This window comes from Eublepharis macularius, chromosome 2 (genome assembly GCF_028583425.1).
Source record: "Eublepharis macularius isolate TG4126 chromosome 2, MPM_Emac_v1.0, whole genome shotgun sequence".
Taxonomy (NCBI): domain Eukaryota; kingdom Metazoa; phylum Chordata; class Lepidosauria; order Squamata; family Eublepharidae; genus Eublepharis; species Eublepharis macularius.
The window spans coordinates 222,390,120-222,406,349 of NC_072791.1; the positions used below are offsets into that span (position 1 = coordinate 222,390,120).

At 42.8% G+C, this 16,230-nt stretch overlaps 1 protein-coding gene across 1 annotated transcript in view; it reads left to right on the forward strand.

Annotated features, from left to right (window-relative positions):
• The window catches only part of TMEFF2 (transmembrane protein with EGF like and two follistatin like domains 2), a 354,462-nt gene that overhangs the window by 28,106 nt on the left and 310,126 nt on the right, over positions 1–16,230 (forward strand). The window contains exons 3-4 of the mRNA XM_054972161.1: positions 5,955–6,084; positions 13,762–13,788. Of these exons, the coding sequence (XP_054828136.1) occupies positions 5,955–6,084; positions 13,762–13,788 (157 nt within the window). The remainder of the gene's footprint in view (positions 1–5,954; positions 6,085–13,761; positions 13,789–16,230) is intronic.

Below are 16,230 nucleotides of genomic sequence, written 5' to 3' on the forward strand. Positions count from 1 at the left end.
AGTGCTGTACCTGGGAGCTCAGGAGGGCTGCAAGGGAGGGGGAGGCAGAAAGTTCCACTCCATTGAATGCAGGTGCTGTCTGTTAATATCCCTACCCTTTTCAAAATTATAGCATTACTTACATGGGCTATATGCGTGCAAATGTGCTGTCAATCGCAACTGACATGGCGAGTCAAGCAAGGGGCTTTCAAGGTAGGTAGAAGCAGAGGTGTTTTTCCCATTGCCTTCCTCTGCAGTTCCTCCTTGGTGGTTGCCTATCAAAGTTTGCCCATCAAAGCTTAGCTTCCAAGTTCTAGGCCTTTTCTCCGCGTCTTAAAAACAGTGCCCTGCTTTTGTGCAATTTCTGAGGTCATCATTTCAAAGACGGAGGCAAGCAGTTATGATTAGAGATGGGCACGAACCAAATTATGACCAAAATTAAGCACGGATGAGGCCGGTTCATGGTTCATGAACCGTGGTTCATCTGATCCCATTTCTGACAAACTGCCACAAAACTTTAGCTTTGGTTCGTTTGGTTCATTTTTTGGTTCATGACTGCAGACAGCCTGGTGCCAATCAATCAGTTTCGTAGGCAACAAGGGATGGACTTCCTGCAGACCTTCTGCTGACCCGGAAGTGACCTTCTGCTGGCCCAGAAGTGATGGTTTTCTGATCCGGATGTGACGTTTTCCATGAACCAAACGAACTGGTTCATGAACCAGGGGTAGGTTCGTGAAAGTTCGTGGTTCATGAAATTTGACGAACCACAAATCGCATGGTTCGGTTTTTTCCGGTTTGTGCCCATCTCTAGTTATGATTCCATTTTCGCGGCACCACAAAAACGGAATCATAACTGCCTGCCTCTGTTTTGGATATGGTGACCTAAGAAATTGCGCAAGAGCCACCAGAATTCTGTGAGTGGGGCACTGTTTTAAAGACACAGGGAAATGGCCCAACTCTTTTGCTTAGTGATAAGGATCCTAAATTTACTTTAGGAATTGCAAAATATGTCTCAGTCCTTTTAGCCCTTGCATCCAAAAAATTAGAAATAAGTATTTTCCAGGGCTCAAGATTTATGAATCAATGAGCTTTAGGAAAGGAAAGGAAAGGAAAGGAAAGGAAAGGAAAGGAAAGGAAAGGAAAGGAAAGGAAAGGAAAGGAAAGGAAAGGAAAGGAAAGGAAAGGAAGGCTTCCAAGATCTGACGAGATTGGTTATACTGTGCTGCCTTCTCTCTCCACACACTGTATAATATATCCCAAATGCTTTCTCCTGTTCCTTCTTACCTTCCATGCTTTTTAGACTTCTCTTCTTGCTTGTGTATTCATTTGTATTCTGCTTTTCTCCCCAAAGGGAACTCCAAGCAGTTTACAGCATCATTTCCCCTTTCTCCATTTTTATCCTTGCATCAACAAGCCTGGGGGTGTAGAAAGGGTCCACTGGGGGCAGATCTCCTGCCCCTAGCAAGAAATTCATAACTCTATCTCATAGTTGGGTATCTAAAGATGGATTCTTTTCAGGATTATTTTCTCTCTATATAAAGACAAGGATCCTGACTGACTCATCAGCACCCAGCCCAAACCCCTGGACCTAGAAACATGAAATTTGAGGAGAACATTCCTGTCATGATGTGAACACCCACTAAGAAGGAATTTTAAAAAATTCACCCCCTAAGGGGGTAAAAAGGGGTAAAATGTGATTTCCCAAAGGGATACAGCTTCCCTGTGTGGCTGGCAGGCTGCTGCCTGCTTGTGTCCCCGCCCACTGCCAGCTCGACCATTCTTCCCTGATTGGGCCAGCCTTTCAAGGTCATTTGCATATACAGGCTGATTGGGGTTCACAAACTTCCACACCTAACCCCCCCTCTCTGAGACAGTTGGAACACAGAGGTCATTTGCGTATGTGGCCTGATTGGTCCTCACTCCCCATATTCTAAACAGTATGCAGTTGCTATTGGGAATCACTGAATGTGTCCTGAGGTAAAATGCACCTCCCAGTCTTCCTCTCATTAGGGTTGCCAACTCAAAAAAACACCCACAAACCAAAAAATGTTACATACCCATAAGTATTATAACGGGATTTAAAGTAGTTAAATACCATAGCAAAGCACAGGCAACAAGGTAGTTCATACATAGAGGTAATCTTGAAACAATTCATCTTGACCCAGGAGGATACATGGCTGATCAGGGCAAACAGTTGCTGGTTAGAAAATGACCCTTTTTGTGAAGGCATCTTTTCTGTTGTGGTTTAAACCATAAATATTCCTATTCTCATTCTTTACATTTCATGCCCTCCCCTCCCCCACCCCCCGAGCAAGACCTGAACATAGGGAACCTGATTCTGTAAGATAAGCATTATGCAGCTAATTCTGTTTGGGGTGCCCAAAGGAAATCTCATAGCAGTTGTAGACATGCACCTCTTCCTTATTCTAGAAAACTTCTTTTTTTAATTACATCATATATAATCATGGAAAGAGAGATGTATCAGCCATAACTACAAATTTAATATAATATGTTACAAGAACAGTGTATTCTAATAAAGAACAGTGTATATAATATGTTACAAGAACAGCGTATTCTAATAAAGTTCTTGTGCATGTCGTTTTCTTACCATCTAAAAATGCTCTCCTGTAAAATCCAAACTCTTAGGCATAGAAACATCCCATGATTTGTATCTTCAGATGTAACATATTATGAGGACAATGTTCCTTTCTCTAGGATAAAATTTCATTTTAATTAGACCTGGATTTATTAAACCACATTAATTAGATATTCACTAGAAATTGTTAGCAATGTTTCTGAATCAAAGAGCTTTTTCAGTGGAGGTGCAACAACTTTGGAAGTGCTTCTCAACTTCACTGCTGGTTTTTAGATGTTAGGCAAAGAACTTTCTGGATTTTGTCTTGTTCAGTTCAGAAACTGAAATTTCATTTATAGATTCTTAGTGCTCAGGACAAAACTGCATTTTTTTCCCCTGGCCAAACTCATGGAATGTCAGGCTATGGGTGACAGGATGCAGCAGATAGATCTCTGGACCATTGCATCAAGACACCAGTTCTTGGTCAAAATGGCTTTTATTCAGAAATCAAATCTTTTCCATATGCAGGTCCTTAGGACTACTTAGAAGCAAGGAAGATATCTAAGCAGCATGAGTAGAAGTTGACAGGAATGACATCATGTGAGAGAAACTTCTCTTTTAACATTCTAGTTTACTCTTTTCTCCCCCCTCCCAACCGTAAACAATACTTTGGCGCTCTCTTGGTGTGAGAATGTTTCACATATTTGTGATATCACGTTGAGCTACTGGGAAGCAAGACACAGCACTGTCTGGGAATGAGCACAAGGTCATACACACTGGAAGCTGTTACAGTCCAACAGATAAACACCCGTGAAAGCCTGAGAAAAGAATAGTTATGACACTAGCAAAGTGACATTAAGCTATAGCCAGATAAATTGTATTCAGCAGAACAGAATCAAAATTGGCATGGACGGGGCTCAGACATGACATGGAACGTATAGGTTTTTGCTTACCTATGTTTTAATTGCTGTTTTTATGTTTTAGTACTGTAGTTTAGCGATGGTTTCAATTGTTTAGTTTAGTTTTGATGTGTTTTGTTTAGTTTTTATGGTTTTTAAGATATATTTTATTAGATTGCTTTTTAAAATCTGTTAGCTACCTTGGTAGCCCACATAAGGCCTGGAAGGTGAAGTATAAATTGTGTGAGTGAATGAATGCATATTGTAAAAATGGCCTATAATGTATGAAATGAAAAATGTATCGTCAAGTTGAAACTGACCCATGGCAACACATCCACGGAGTGTTCAAGGTAAAAAAAAATGAACAAGGTGGTTTGCCCTTGCCTCCCATAGCAACCCCAATCTTCCTTGGCAGTCTCCTATCCAAGTACTGACCATGGCCACCAGCCCTGCTGAGCTCAGGCTAAGCTGGGCTATTTGGGCCACTCCTATAATGTATAGATGATGTAAAATGCCATCAACGAAACCTACAAATAGGAACAAAATTGGACCCAAGAAACAAACAAACTATCGATGATTTATATGAACCAGCATGGGATGATGTTGATGTTGATGTTGTTGTTGTTGTTGTTGATGATGATGATGATGATGATGATGGTGATGGTGGTGGTGGTGGTGGTGGTAGAGGTCATGACAATGATGATGATATGACGGTAACTCACCAGAGATTCACTGAATTTCCTGGCTTTGTTGCCTACATGCTCTGTTCAAACTCTGTGTTTGTGTGTGCACGTGCGCACGGGCATGCTCATATGCACTTGCGTGCCTAGACTGATAGAGAGAATTAAAAATGAAATCCTGTGCACACTTATTTGGAAATAAGCTCCATTGAACAATAAGAATTGTTTTTAAGTAAAATTATAGGACTGCATGGGTTCTGTCTAGCTGGGATTTTTGGTTGCCAAGATCTTTAGCAAAAAAAAAAAAATAGAAAGACTCCTGTGAGTATTTTTACCGCAGCATAAGCTTTTATGGCCTCAGGTGGGCTCTAATGCATGGAAATTTGTGCCACAATAGACTTGTTAGGATGCTAAGATGTCTCTTGTTTTGCAGCAACGGATGAGCACATGTGTTCCTTAGTGTGGCTAGCAAATCAATTATAGCTGTTTCATCTTATCCTGTAAGGACATATGAATTACGAATAGTTTGGATCTCTGAATTCCATCACCTTCTGCTCCTTTGTCTTTAAGGACCAAACCAGACATAATGTTAGAGATCTGTCAATTGACTGAGCTCAGATTTTTGAATCAGCAGTATTCACAAGGCAGATTCCCATTCAGCAGAGGGGAGAGGGGTTGGCCTTTCTCCCCCTCATGCTGGGGTGGATTCAACCATCCTCCAAGTGGTCATTCTCCAACTTCAATGGAAAAGCCATTTAATTTAGAGGAAGGCTTCTTAGATTGGCCGAAGGCTTCAGAGTTCAGCCTTAAGCCAAAAGGAAAGGTGGGGTGCAAATGTTTTGGAAAATAAATAAAAGTTTCTCTTAAAGGAGTGGTAGAATAGGGTTAGGAATGGACCCACCCTGCTATTATTAACTTTGGAAAGAAAGGCAAAGAGGCAAAGAGAAGGTTTTCTATCTTTTTGCCCTCCCAGAGCTAATGCATTTGCAGATCACCCAAGCAGGAACAATGAGACTATGGGCCAAACTACAAGCGACACCTGACACCAGTTGGACACTTGTCAGCTTCCCTCATGTGTTGATGGGAAATGTAGGCAGCTTGGCAGAATGTTGGACGAGTGACAGTTGAAAAATCCATCGGACAGCAGTCGGAGAGCCAAGCTGCAAGACCAGGACACCTACATTTCCCATCAAAACTTGAAGGAAGCTGACAAGTGTCCAACTAGTATCAGGCATCACTTGTAGTTTGGATCTCAGAGGGTAAACGAGACGTTACAGCAACCACGGGTCAGACCCATGGCCACAGACACCATTTTAGAGAATGCTGTCAATGGCCCCCTATTTTCCCCTGCTGTCCAGCTGAAAGGTGGTGGGAATTGCCCTCTGGGGGCAGGGGATCCCCAACCACCAAAAGAAGCTTGGTGAACCTGGATGAAGCCTAGTTTTAAACGGTTGCTCAGTGTTACTCTAAAGCTTGGATATTACCAAGCTACCAGTTCTGTGTTTCCAGTTTGACCTGTACGTATTTCAGTAAACCTGCCTGTTTCTACTGTCACTCTTCATTTTCCCGAGTCCAAGGAGTAAACTACCATTTGTTTCTTTACCTGGCCATTTGGCATATATCCCAAAACTTGATGCGGTTTATCTCTCTTCTTTATCGCTCTTCTATTTGAACTGTAGGTTTGGAAGAATGAACCAAGATTACAGATTATTTTTTATCATGTATTTGAAATGCACGAGGTTGAGACTAAGGAAAGAACTTAGCATACCCTCATCTCAGTTTATTTACTAATAGCCCACTTGCTCTCTTTCCTTTCATTAGTGTAACAGCGACTATGTGCCTGTGTGTGGCTCCAATGGTGATACCTATCAGAACGAATGCTACTTGAGACAGGCTGCCTGCAAGCAACAAAGCGAAATTCTTGTGGTGTCAGAAGGATCGTGTGCCACTGGTAGGTGCGACAGACTTTGTGCAGAATATCATTGAAACCATGTCCAATCATCCATGTACGTCATTTGTGTGGCTGCCTTATTAATCCCAAGTTAATAATTAACAGTTTGGCACCCAGGTAATAGCAACTATCAGTTCCTTTACTTTACTTGGCGTTATCTTTGAGAGCCCAGAAAATTGTTGTGGTCTCTTAAAACGTTTATATATTTGACAATGCTGAACTCCTCGTGTAGTGTTGCCAGGACTGCCTAGTCAAACACTGGATATTTTGAGAGTGGTGCCTGGGGTGGGTGGATTTTGGGGAGGATGTGATGCCATTTTCGGTGTTACTGAAAGTATTTCTCCAGATTTATATGGTAAAACCAAACAACTTTCTTTGCTGGGTTCCTTTGCCAGTTGATTCAGTTTTCTGGCTCCTCCCTCCATCCTAGTTGAGGTTCACATTTCAGGACAATAATCTTGTTTGCAACACAGACTTGCAAAAGACTTTTGACTGTCTTTATTAATCATGAGATAATCTGGTAAAAATGTCCAGCTTCAAACTTTGAGTGATTCCGCACACGTCGGATAATGCACTTCCAATCCTCTTTATAGATCATTTGGAACAGATTTTTTTGTGCGCGGAACAAAAAATCCACCTCAAACGATTGAAAAAGTGCATTGAAAGTGCATTATCCAACGTGTGAGGAATCAGCTATTTACTGATCTGGAAAGTTCACACAGTTGCAAACCTTGCTTTCTGGCCCATCTTTTGTTTTAGACGCACATGGGGTGTTTTAATTGCACTTTGAGAGTTTCACCGTTTCGTTTAAAATAAAGATTTAGAAAGAGAATCAGAATGATGATGGAAGTTTGCAAACTGAGCTAGATTAATAAAATCTGACTGCAGATAAATTGGGATTCCGATCTGCAGCATTCCGCTGGAATTCCAATTTGGTATTTGCAAGCTGTCCATTTGCCTTTCTAACAAGGGTGAAATATCTGCTGAATCGTGGCTCTGGCCTGCGTAGCTTGTCTGCTTTTTCACTCATATTCATCAAATGAATTGGCTTAAAAAAACAAACACTGATTTTTGAAGATTAAATTTCCTTTTGAACTGTAGCTTTCCAATCATTTTTAATGTACTACTCAAGTTCGATTACGAGGCTGTATAACAAAGTGATTTTATTGACTAGTCATCTGCCGTTTGTCAACCTTTACAACATTTATTTGTTCATTCATTTAACGCAATTTACCATCCCACTTTCTAGCCAAATAAGCTTCCAGTAGGGTTGCCACATTGCTTGATTGGCTGTGTTTTACCCAGCACCTGCGCATACCACCAGTATCAGTTGAGCCCACTAGTTGGCCTGGATCCCCAGATTTCATTTAAAAAATAAAGCAAATCTCTATGAGCCTCTCTACACAAGACATCTTACATGGGAACGCACAGGGCTTTTATTCAGTGGGAACAGGGTAGAACGGAGTTCCGGAATATCTTGAAAATGGTCACATGGCTGGTGGCCCCGCCCCCTGATCTCCAGACAGAGGGGAGTTGAGATTGCCCTCCGCGCCACTGAGCAGCACGGAGGGCAATCTAAACTCCCCTCTGTCTGGAGATCAGGGGGCGGGGCCACCAGCCATGTGACCATTTTCTCCGAGGGCAACCCACTGAGTTCCACCACCTCTTTTCCCAGAAAAAAAGCCCTGGGAACGCGTAAGTGTACGGAGATGCAACACTAGCCAGGAAGCCCACAGAGATTGCTCCTGTTATTTCATCTTCGCCTCCCCAAAGACTGTCAATTTCACCTCTCCAGTCTAAATCTGTATGGGATTGCAACCAGAGGGCAGCAAAGAATGGAAATGGGCTGGAGCTGCCTTCCAGAGCTGGGCTTGGACCTGGAGAGGTTATAATGGACTGAAGTTTCCCTTCTGGCATTTCACAGCCCCTTCACATGGCTCCAGTGTATAGCAAAGCCTTTGCCCTGCCACCAACTCTGCACTGGTGTAGAGAGGTGAAATTGACAGAACCTTTGGGGAGGTGAAGATGAAATTAACACACCCTCTGAAGAGCAATCTCCACTGGCTCTCTTTTTAAACTACACTTTCCAGCTAACATTGCATCTACCTACACTTGAGCATCTCCGTGTAAGTTGTCTCGTGTAGAGACTCTATATCCTCTAGATAGAAGACAAAATGTATAAACTATGATCCACCCATTTATGCAAAAGAAATAGGCTCAGGCTGCCTGCCTTTTGTTATAGCCCGTAAAGTAAGGCATGGCTTTGATTTTCAGGCATGGGAAGCCCTACGGAATATTTTGGTTTTCTGTTGCTAGGAAGGCTTGCAGTAGTAACGGATAGTCTTGTTGGGGCTTTCTGCTTTGGGGGCTTTAAATGGCTTCTAAAAGTAAGGAAAAGTAATACTAATAATAACAACAACATTCGATTTATATACCACCCTTCAGGACAACTTAATGCCCACTCAGAGTGGTTTACAAAGTATGGTACTATTATCCCCACAACAATCACCCTGCGAGGTGGGTGGGGCTGAGAGAGCTCTGAGAGAGCTGTGACTAGCCCAAGGTCACCCAGCTGGCTTCAAGTGGAGGAGTGGGGAATCAAACCTGGCTCTCCAGGTTAGAGTCCCGCACTCTTAACAACTACACCAAACTGGCTCTCGTATCCCATTCCTTCTTGTATCTCATTCCTTCTTGTAAAATTTTCCTAAAAATTATTCCAAAGAATAACAGTGGTGCAATGAAGTTTTGGAGAGAAGGTGGCATGGTATAGCCAAATCTCATCAGATCTCAGAAGCTAAGCAGAGTCAATACTTGGATGGGCGACCACCAAGGAAGACTCTGCAGAGGAAGGCAACGGCAAACGCCCTCTGCTTCTCACTTGCCTTGAAAGCCCTTTGCTGGGGTTGCCATAAGTCAGTGGCAACTTTGACAGCACACATGTGCACAATGAACATTGAGTATCTTTTTTAAAAATATAAAAGTAATGTTTCTCAACCCCTTCCCCAGCTCTATAAAGCTGAGTGCAGCATGAAAACACAGCTCTCTTAACATGTCTCAAAACTAGATAGTAATTTTAGATGTGACTGGAGCATCAAAAGAATTTAAATTGGGTGACAGTACCTATTGATTGATTGATTGATTGATTGATTGATTGATTGATTTGATTTGATTTGATTTGATTTGATTTGATTTGGTTTGGTTTGGTTTGGTTTGGTTTGGTTTGGTTTGGTTTGATTTGATTTGATTTGATTTGATTTATACCCCACCCTCTCCACAGATGGGCTCAGGGTGGCTAACAACATTAAAAAATACTTTAAAATCACAAAAACATAAAATCAATAATATATTTTTTAATCATTAAAATAGTCCGGGAGCAGGCTATTTAAACAAATATTGGGAGTCCGTATACAGGCAGAGCAGATGGCCGAGGGCAGCCCCAGAAGAAGTGGTGGTCTTAGATGGAAGAAGGAGGACACCCACTGACACTCAGCCGAAGGCCCGGTGGAACATTTCCATTTTACAGGCCCTGCGGAATTGTAACAGGTCCCGCAGGGCCTGGATCTCCAACTGGAGAGCGTTCCACCAGGCCAGGGCCAGGGCAGAAAAAGCCCTGGCCCTGGTTGAGGCCAGACGGACGTCCTTTGGGCCGGGGACCACCAGGAGTTGCTTGTCTACAGAGCACAATGCCCTGCAGGGGACGTAATGGAAGAGGCAGTCATCCACCTAGTGGATGAAAGGCATTGTTAGGGCTTTTATCCAGGGTTTTTGTAGGGTTCTTCTTACAAAACTTTTCCCCATAAAGACACACAGAATTTTATGTATTTCTTTTTATTGAAATGCACTCTAGTCTTTTAAAAAAGCAATATATCAAAACATATAGATTATTCATATAAATCCCACAAAGACCAAACACAGAAGAGCAATAAGAATTAGGTTTTCTAACATTCCCTAATTAACTCTAAGTTTAAAACAATCAAAGTTTCTATGAAATGTATCAAGATTCCCATTGCAATGGTAAAATTCTTACCTAGGTCTGAGTTGGCATTTTTATAGATTATCTTATGCAAAAATTCAAGATCTTTTTCATGTGATAGCATAGATAAACTATGATTAGTTTAATGCTTAATTAAATATTCCTATTTTCTATTGTATAACATTCTAATTAGCCAAAAAGTGGTGTTATATCCAACTTGCAAAATAAAACTATAAATCTGTAAATATGACAGGAAAAGTTAAATGAGTAGATCACCACTGGTCCATTTTATGATTAGAGGACATTAATCTATATACTGTCAACTATTTTTAATTAGCTGTCAAAGATGAAAGTACACCTGTTTTGGTTATACAGCACGTAAGAAAAAAAAACTGCAATAGAGTTCATGCAGAGTTTAGTTCACTAGAATACATGTGTATTTCTATAGTTTAATATGCTTTTATCTATATTACTATAACAGCATGGGAGTCTTTTAAGTGCGCCCCCCGCCATGTTATGCATTTGAATGTGTCTAAGTGAAATTGCAGTTATGTTTCACGTATTTTCTGGTTGTGATGAATCGGCTGTTCTGTTATTAATTACTTGTTTTATTGTGTCACTGTAGTGTGTGTTACGGAACAGATTACATTTAGTGATGAATCCAGTCTTGTCAGTGAGTCTTATGGGGTTAGTTAGTAGACATGGGCATGAACCAAAATAAATTAACGAACCAGCGGATCATGGTTTGGTGCAGACGACGATCCCGAATTAGCGAACCGCAATGGCCATCTCCCATTGCCGAACCGGTTCGTGGTTCATGGAGGCCAAAGCGGAGCAAGCTGGTATTCCCAGTGATACAGGAACGTTAGTCCCCCATCAGGGAACTGGCAGTCCTAGAGGGAGGTGTGCACAAAAGAGTAGCCCAAATCATCTGACCATAAGGTTTTTCTAGCTCTCCGATTTTCTAGCTACATGATTAGAGAGGTGTGTGTTTGTGTGTTTACTGTTTAAGGTTCAAAATCTGGGAGAAAAACAAATAAAAACCTTTTACACAGGAACATCTAGCAGGGTTGCCAAATCCAGGCTAGGAAATTCTTGGCGATTTGGGGGCAAAACTTAAACTGCCATTTTCTCCAGAGGAACTGATCTCTGTAGTTTCCAACCCCCACCTGGAAGTTGGCAAGCCTAGATTGATGAGGCTATCAATTCTGATTACAAAGCACAAAAAAAACCCTGTCCAATCAGAGACTGGGGAGATTCCTGCAGTGTAGCACAAAAGCTATGTTACTTTTTTAAAAATCCTGTTGTGAACTTCGGCATTGGCTAGGGAAGGAAATTGCAGGGAAATATCTGGCATGCTGATGTCACACAGGTGTGGTGATGTCTAGGGGCATGCACCCCAAAAGATTCGGGATTCCTGCTTAGGTTTTACCCGAAGTGGAAAACAATTCGGAATAACCCAAACCCTGAAGCGGCAAGCTTGCAAGTGGCACAAAAGGGGCGGCTTTAAGTTTCAAACGCCCCACTGCTTTCTTCACCCGATGGGAGGGAGAGCCTCCTCCCCCTCCCATTGGGCGAAGAAAGCAGCAGGGTATTCAAAAGTCATCCTTTTCTCACTGCTTTCAAACTTCTTTCTCTGCCTCTTTTTCCCCCTTCCCATGCGGGGGGGCGGGGGGGAGCAGCAGAGTAGGAAGTTTGAAAGCTAGCAGCACCTCTCTTGCGATTCACAATGCAGACAGCTAGAAAAGTCCTGCGGGCGCGGCTGCTGCCACTTAGCCCGAAGCTTCCAGAAGTGGTATGAATTGCTTTGAAAAGCTTTGCTTCAGGATTCCCGAATCAGTTCAACAATGCTGGGGCTGATTTGGGAATCCCAAAGCTTTCCAAATCGGGCCCAATTCTGGTTGAAAACTCAAATCAGAAACCCAAAGTGCACAACCCTAGTGATGTCGGTACCAGTTTAAACCAGAAGTGATTATGTTTGTCAACCTCCAGGTGGTGGCTGGAGATCTGGAATTTCAACTGATCTGCAGATTACAGAGATCAGTTTCCTTGGAGAAAACCGAAAACAGTCCAGTAGCACCTTTAAGACTAACCCACTTTACTGTAGCATAAGCTTTCGAGAATCACAGTTCTCTTCGTCAGATGCGTCATGCATCTGACAAAGAGAACTGTGATTCTCGAAAGCTTATGCTACAGTAAAGTGGGTTAGTCTTAAAGGTGCTACTGGACTCTTTTCTATAGCAATATAATCTTCTGGGCTCCGTCCCCTCCCCAAACCCTGCCCTTCACAGGTTCAACTCTCAAAATCTCCAGGAATCTCCCAGCCTAGAACTGCCAACCGTAGAGTGACAAGGGACAGTCTGGCATTTCTTAAGGACTCTGTGGTAAAGGCATAGATTATTTGCTAAACGCCTGAGGGACCACAGAGACTCACTGACATCAGTTCTGGGTGTCCAGGTAGCATCATCAATGCCTTGATGGCAACGTCAGCATATTGCTAATGAAGGTTACTTGGGCCCGGGGACCTGCCAACCTTATCAGTGGTGGAAATGTGAGTGTGATGGCAGTGGATTTGGAAAGCCTAGCTGCAGGGATCGTTTTAATGATTGCAGTGTCCTCAGAGTTGGTAACCATCCCAGGCAGGTTGGTTATACAGTATGCTGATTGCTGAGTCTATATATGCTTAGGAGGCCAGGGGTGAGGCTGATGATACTGGAGGAAGAGAGGTCTCATCCCCCATGGTTGTGAATTATGTTTCCATTTTCTTATTACCAATGGTCAGGGCTTTTTTTCAGCTGGAATGCGGTGGAACAGAGTTCCGGAACCTCTTGAAAATGGTCACATGGCTGGTGGCCCCGCCCCCTGATCTCCAGACAGAGGGGAGTTGAGATTGCCCTCCGCACTGTTCAGCAGCACAGAGGGCAATCTAAACTCCCCTCTGTCTGGAGATCAGGGGGCGGGGCCACCAGCCATGTGACCATTTTCTCCCAGGGCTAACCACTGAGTTCCACCACCACTTTTTCCAGAAAAAAAGCCCTGCCAATTGTGAATATATTTCTGCTTCCTCTGAAATTAAACTTCTAAACAATCCCCAGTATATTGTAAGAGAAAAGAAACTTTGGTAGAGAGATACAGTAACACCACTGGGCTCAATGCAGCAGAGGTGTAGAACGGCCATCGCAAACATCCCTTCTACATTTTGAGGAAAAATCTTTAGCATCAAAAAGATAATTCACATGAAACATTTGGAATTGGTGTGTAATTTACAGAGGAACATCATCAGGGCTTTTTTTCTGGGAAAAGAGGTGGTCGAACTCAGTGGTGGAACTCAGGACCGCACAATGACGTCACTTTGGGTCAGCTGGAACAAGGGGGGAGTTTTTTAAAGTTTAAATCGCCCTCAGCAAAAATGGTCACATGGCTGGAGCTGAGGGCGATCTAAACTCCTCTCTGTCTGGAGATCAAGGGGTGGGGTCACCGGCCATGTGACCATTTTCAAGAGGTGCCAGAACTCCGTCCCACTGTGTTCCAGCTGAAAAAAAGCCCCGAACCTCATTAAAAATCTGGTTTGCTGTAGGATATTTACAGTATATCCTTCTGCATCCATTGAATTCAAGAAGGGTGTAACTCAAACTGTTAGGATATGGCATTACATGTATACAAACTATTCTGTTGTATGTACATTGAATATTTTTCTCTTTCAGATGCAGGTTCTGGCTCCGGGGACGGAGGTAGGAATCATTTATTTCATATTCTCCCCCCTCCCTCCTGCCTGAATTGGCGGAGATCTCCTGGTGTATTGTTAGTGGATTTGCTAGGTAGTTCTGTTGTACTGTTCTGCATTGCCGGATAGTTAAATTTTTCTCATGAAATGTCATTCTGCATTTTAGTCAAACTATATGATAATGAAGAGCAGGGCCATCTTTTTCAGTCATTCAGAAAACTGTATTGCTTCTGGTTACATTTTGTGTTATCATGACTGAACTAGGACTCTATCTCCATCTACTGTTACTAGTTCTCTGGTGGCTTCCCATTTAAAATTATATATGTATTGTTCACATGTCCTAACAAAATGTGTAGCATTTTCACTTTTTACTGCACAGACATGATTTCTTTTTCACCGTTTTGAGATACTCTGTATTAGATTTCAGATTGGTAGGTCAGCAATTGTGACTTTTATGGTTTTTGTAGTTTGCAGGGAGAAAGAGAGAGACCAACCCATAGTTTGTGTTTCAGATGTAATGGTAAACTAGGTTTTGTCACGAGAGCAGAAACAGCGAATCTCACCATATGTGTGGGGAAGAGGATGAGAGATGAGGAAGGGTACATGCCTAAGGACTGCTCAAGAATTGTTTTTGTTTTTTTTCATGAAACACGGCACCGAGTTTTCGCTTGGGAAAGTTGAGCCATGTAGGTTTTCCTTTCAAGATACTCTTCTAACTTATTGTCATATCTGGAGACGGCCTCTTACCACAACTCACAAATTCACTTACAGTAGATGTAAGTTTCTGGAATCACTCTCGAAATACCACAAGAAAAATTTGGATCTAATGTCAATCTTTGTACCTGGAACTGGATTGGTTTGGTGTGACTCCTTGTGCATAGCAGTGTGAACACATTCGGAACAATTCTAGATTTTTTTGGTTTATTTTCTGGGGGTGATTCTTGATTCCTCCTTAACAATGGAGGATCAGGTCTCGGCAGTTGCCAGGTCCTCTTTTTACTATCTTCGTCAGGCCAGGCAGCTTGCCCCCTATCTGTCATCTCGCGACTTGACTACAGTGGTCCAAGCAATGGTCACCTCTAGACTGGACTACTGTAACGCACTCTACACTGGGCTTCCCTTGAGCCTGATCCGGCGGTTACAACTGGTGCAGAATGCAGCAGCGCGAGTTATTACCAGAACACCAATATGGGAACATATAAGACCGATACTGTGCCAGCTGCATTGGCTACTGGTGGAGTACCGAATCATGTTCAAGGTTTTGGTACTAACCTATAAAGCCCTAAGTGGACTGGGACCGTCGTACCTGCGGGACCGCCTCTCCCCATATGAGCCCCAGAGGACTCTTCGCTCGAGCGACAAACATCTGTTAAAGATCCCTGGCCCTAGGGAGGCCCGCCTAGCATCGACCAGGGCCAGGGCGTTTTCGGCCCTGGCACCAACCTGGTGGAACCCTCTGTTTTGCGAAACCAGGGCCCGGCAGGACTTATCATTTCACCGGGCCTGCAAGACGGAGCTGTTCCGCCAGGCATATGGGTAATGCTGGGCGGTGCCCGTCCCCCCTAGTGGGGGGGGTGAGATTCTGTGCCCTCCCGCCCAAAGTCATCTCACATCTTTATACGATCGCAGTAATCTGCTCTATAGACGGTGATAGGTGAATGTATAACGTGCTGCTATGTTTTTATTGTTGACAGCTGTATTTATATGGTGCTGATATATGTTTTAAATGAATGATATGTATTATTTGTTTTTTTAATGGCTACTGCTGATGAATTGTGTAGTGTGTTTTAAATTGTTGTGATCCGCCCTGAGCCCACTTGGTTGGGGAGGGCGGACTCGAAATTTAAGTAAGTAAAGTAAGTAAGTAAGTAAGTTTATGATAGAAGTGAAGCATTGAACAGGATGATTTGCTCTGAAAACAGGAGTGTCAATCCATAAATGTTCACCGTGTGCTTATTTATGACAAATGTCATATAATCGCTTCAGGTGGAGTACTTGGAGAAATTTTCAAGGTCTTTGAACCTTCGTGTTTCAGCTGCAGAGGAATGGATTTTATCTGTGTTTCTGAAGAGTAATTCTTTGCCAGATCAGATGGTTTAGAATGGGTGTTGGGATCATCTTTCCACGTTTCTTCTGGTGGTGTAACTTGTGTGCACAAGCCATATTGAATATCTTTTGCTAAACTTGTTCCTTGACTCGGATGTGCTTTGCCTTTGTTTCCCCCTTGACTCTCTGTGTGGGACAGTCAGACCCAGCGGTGATAGGGATATTTATTTCAGATGTTGCACACAAAAGCGCCTAACACAAAGAAGTGTCGGGTTGGTCAAGATGACTTTGCTGTTATAGTCCCCTTATCGCAATCTTCCGTAATAGCTTTCTATTCATTTTCTTCAGACTGTTCATACTTCTCGGTTTCAGACGCAGTATCAGACTCTTTCATTTCTGAGCT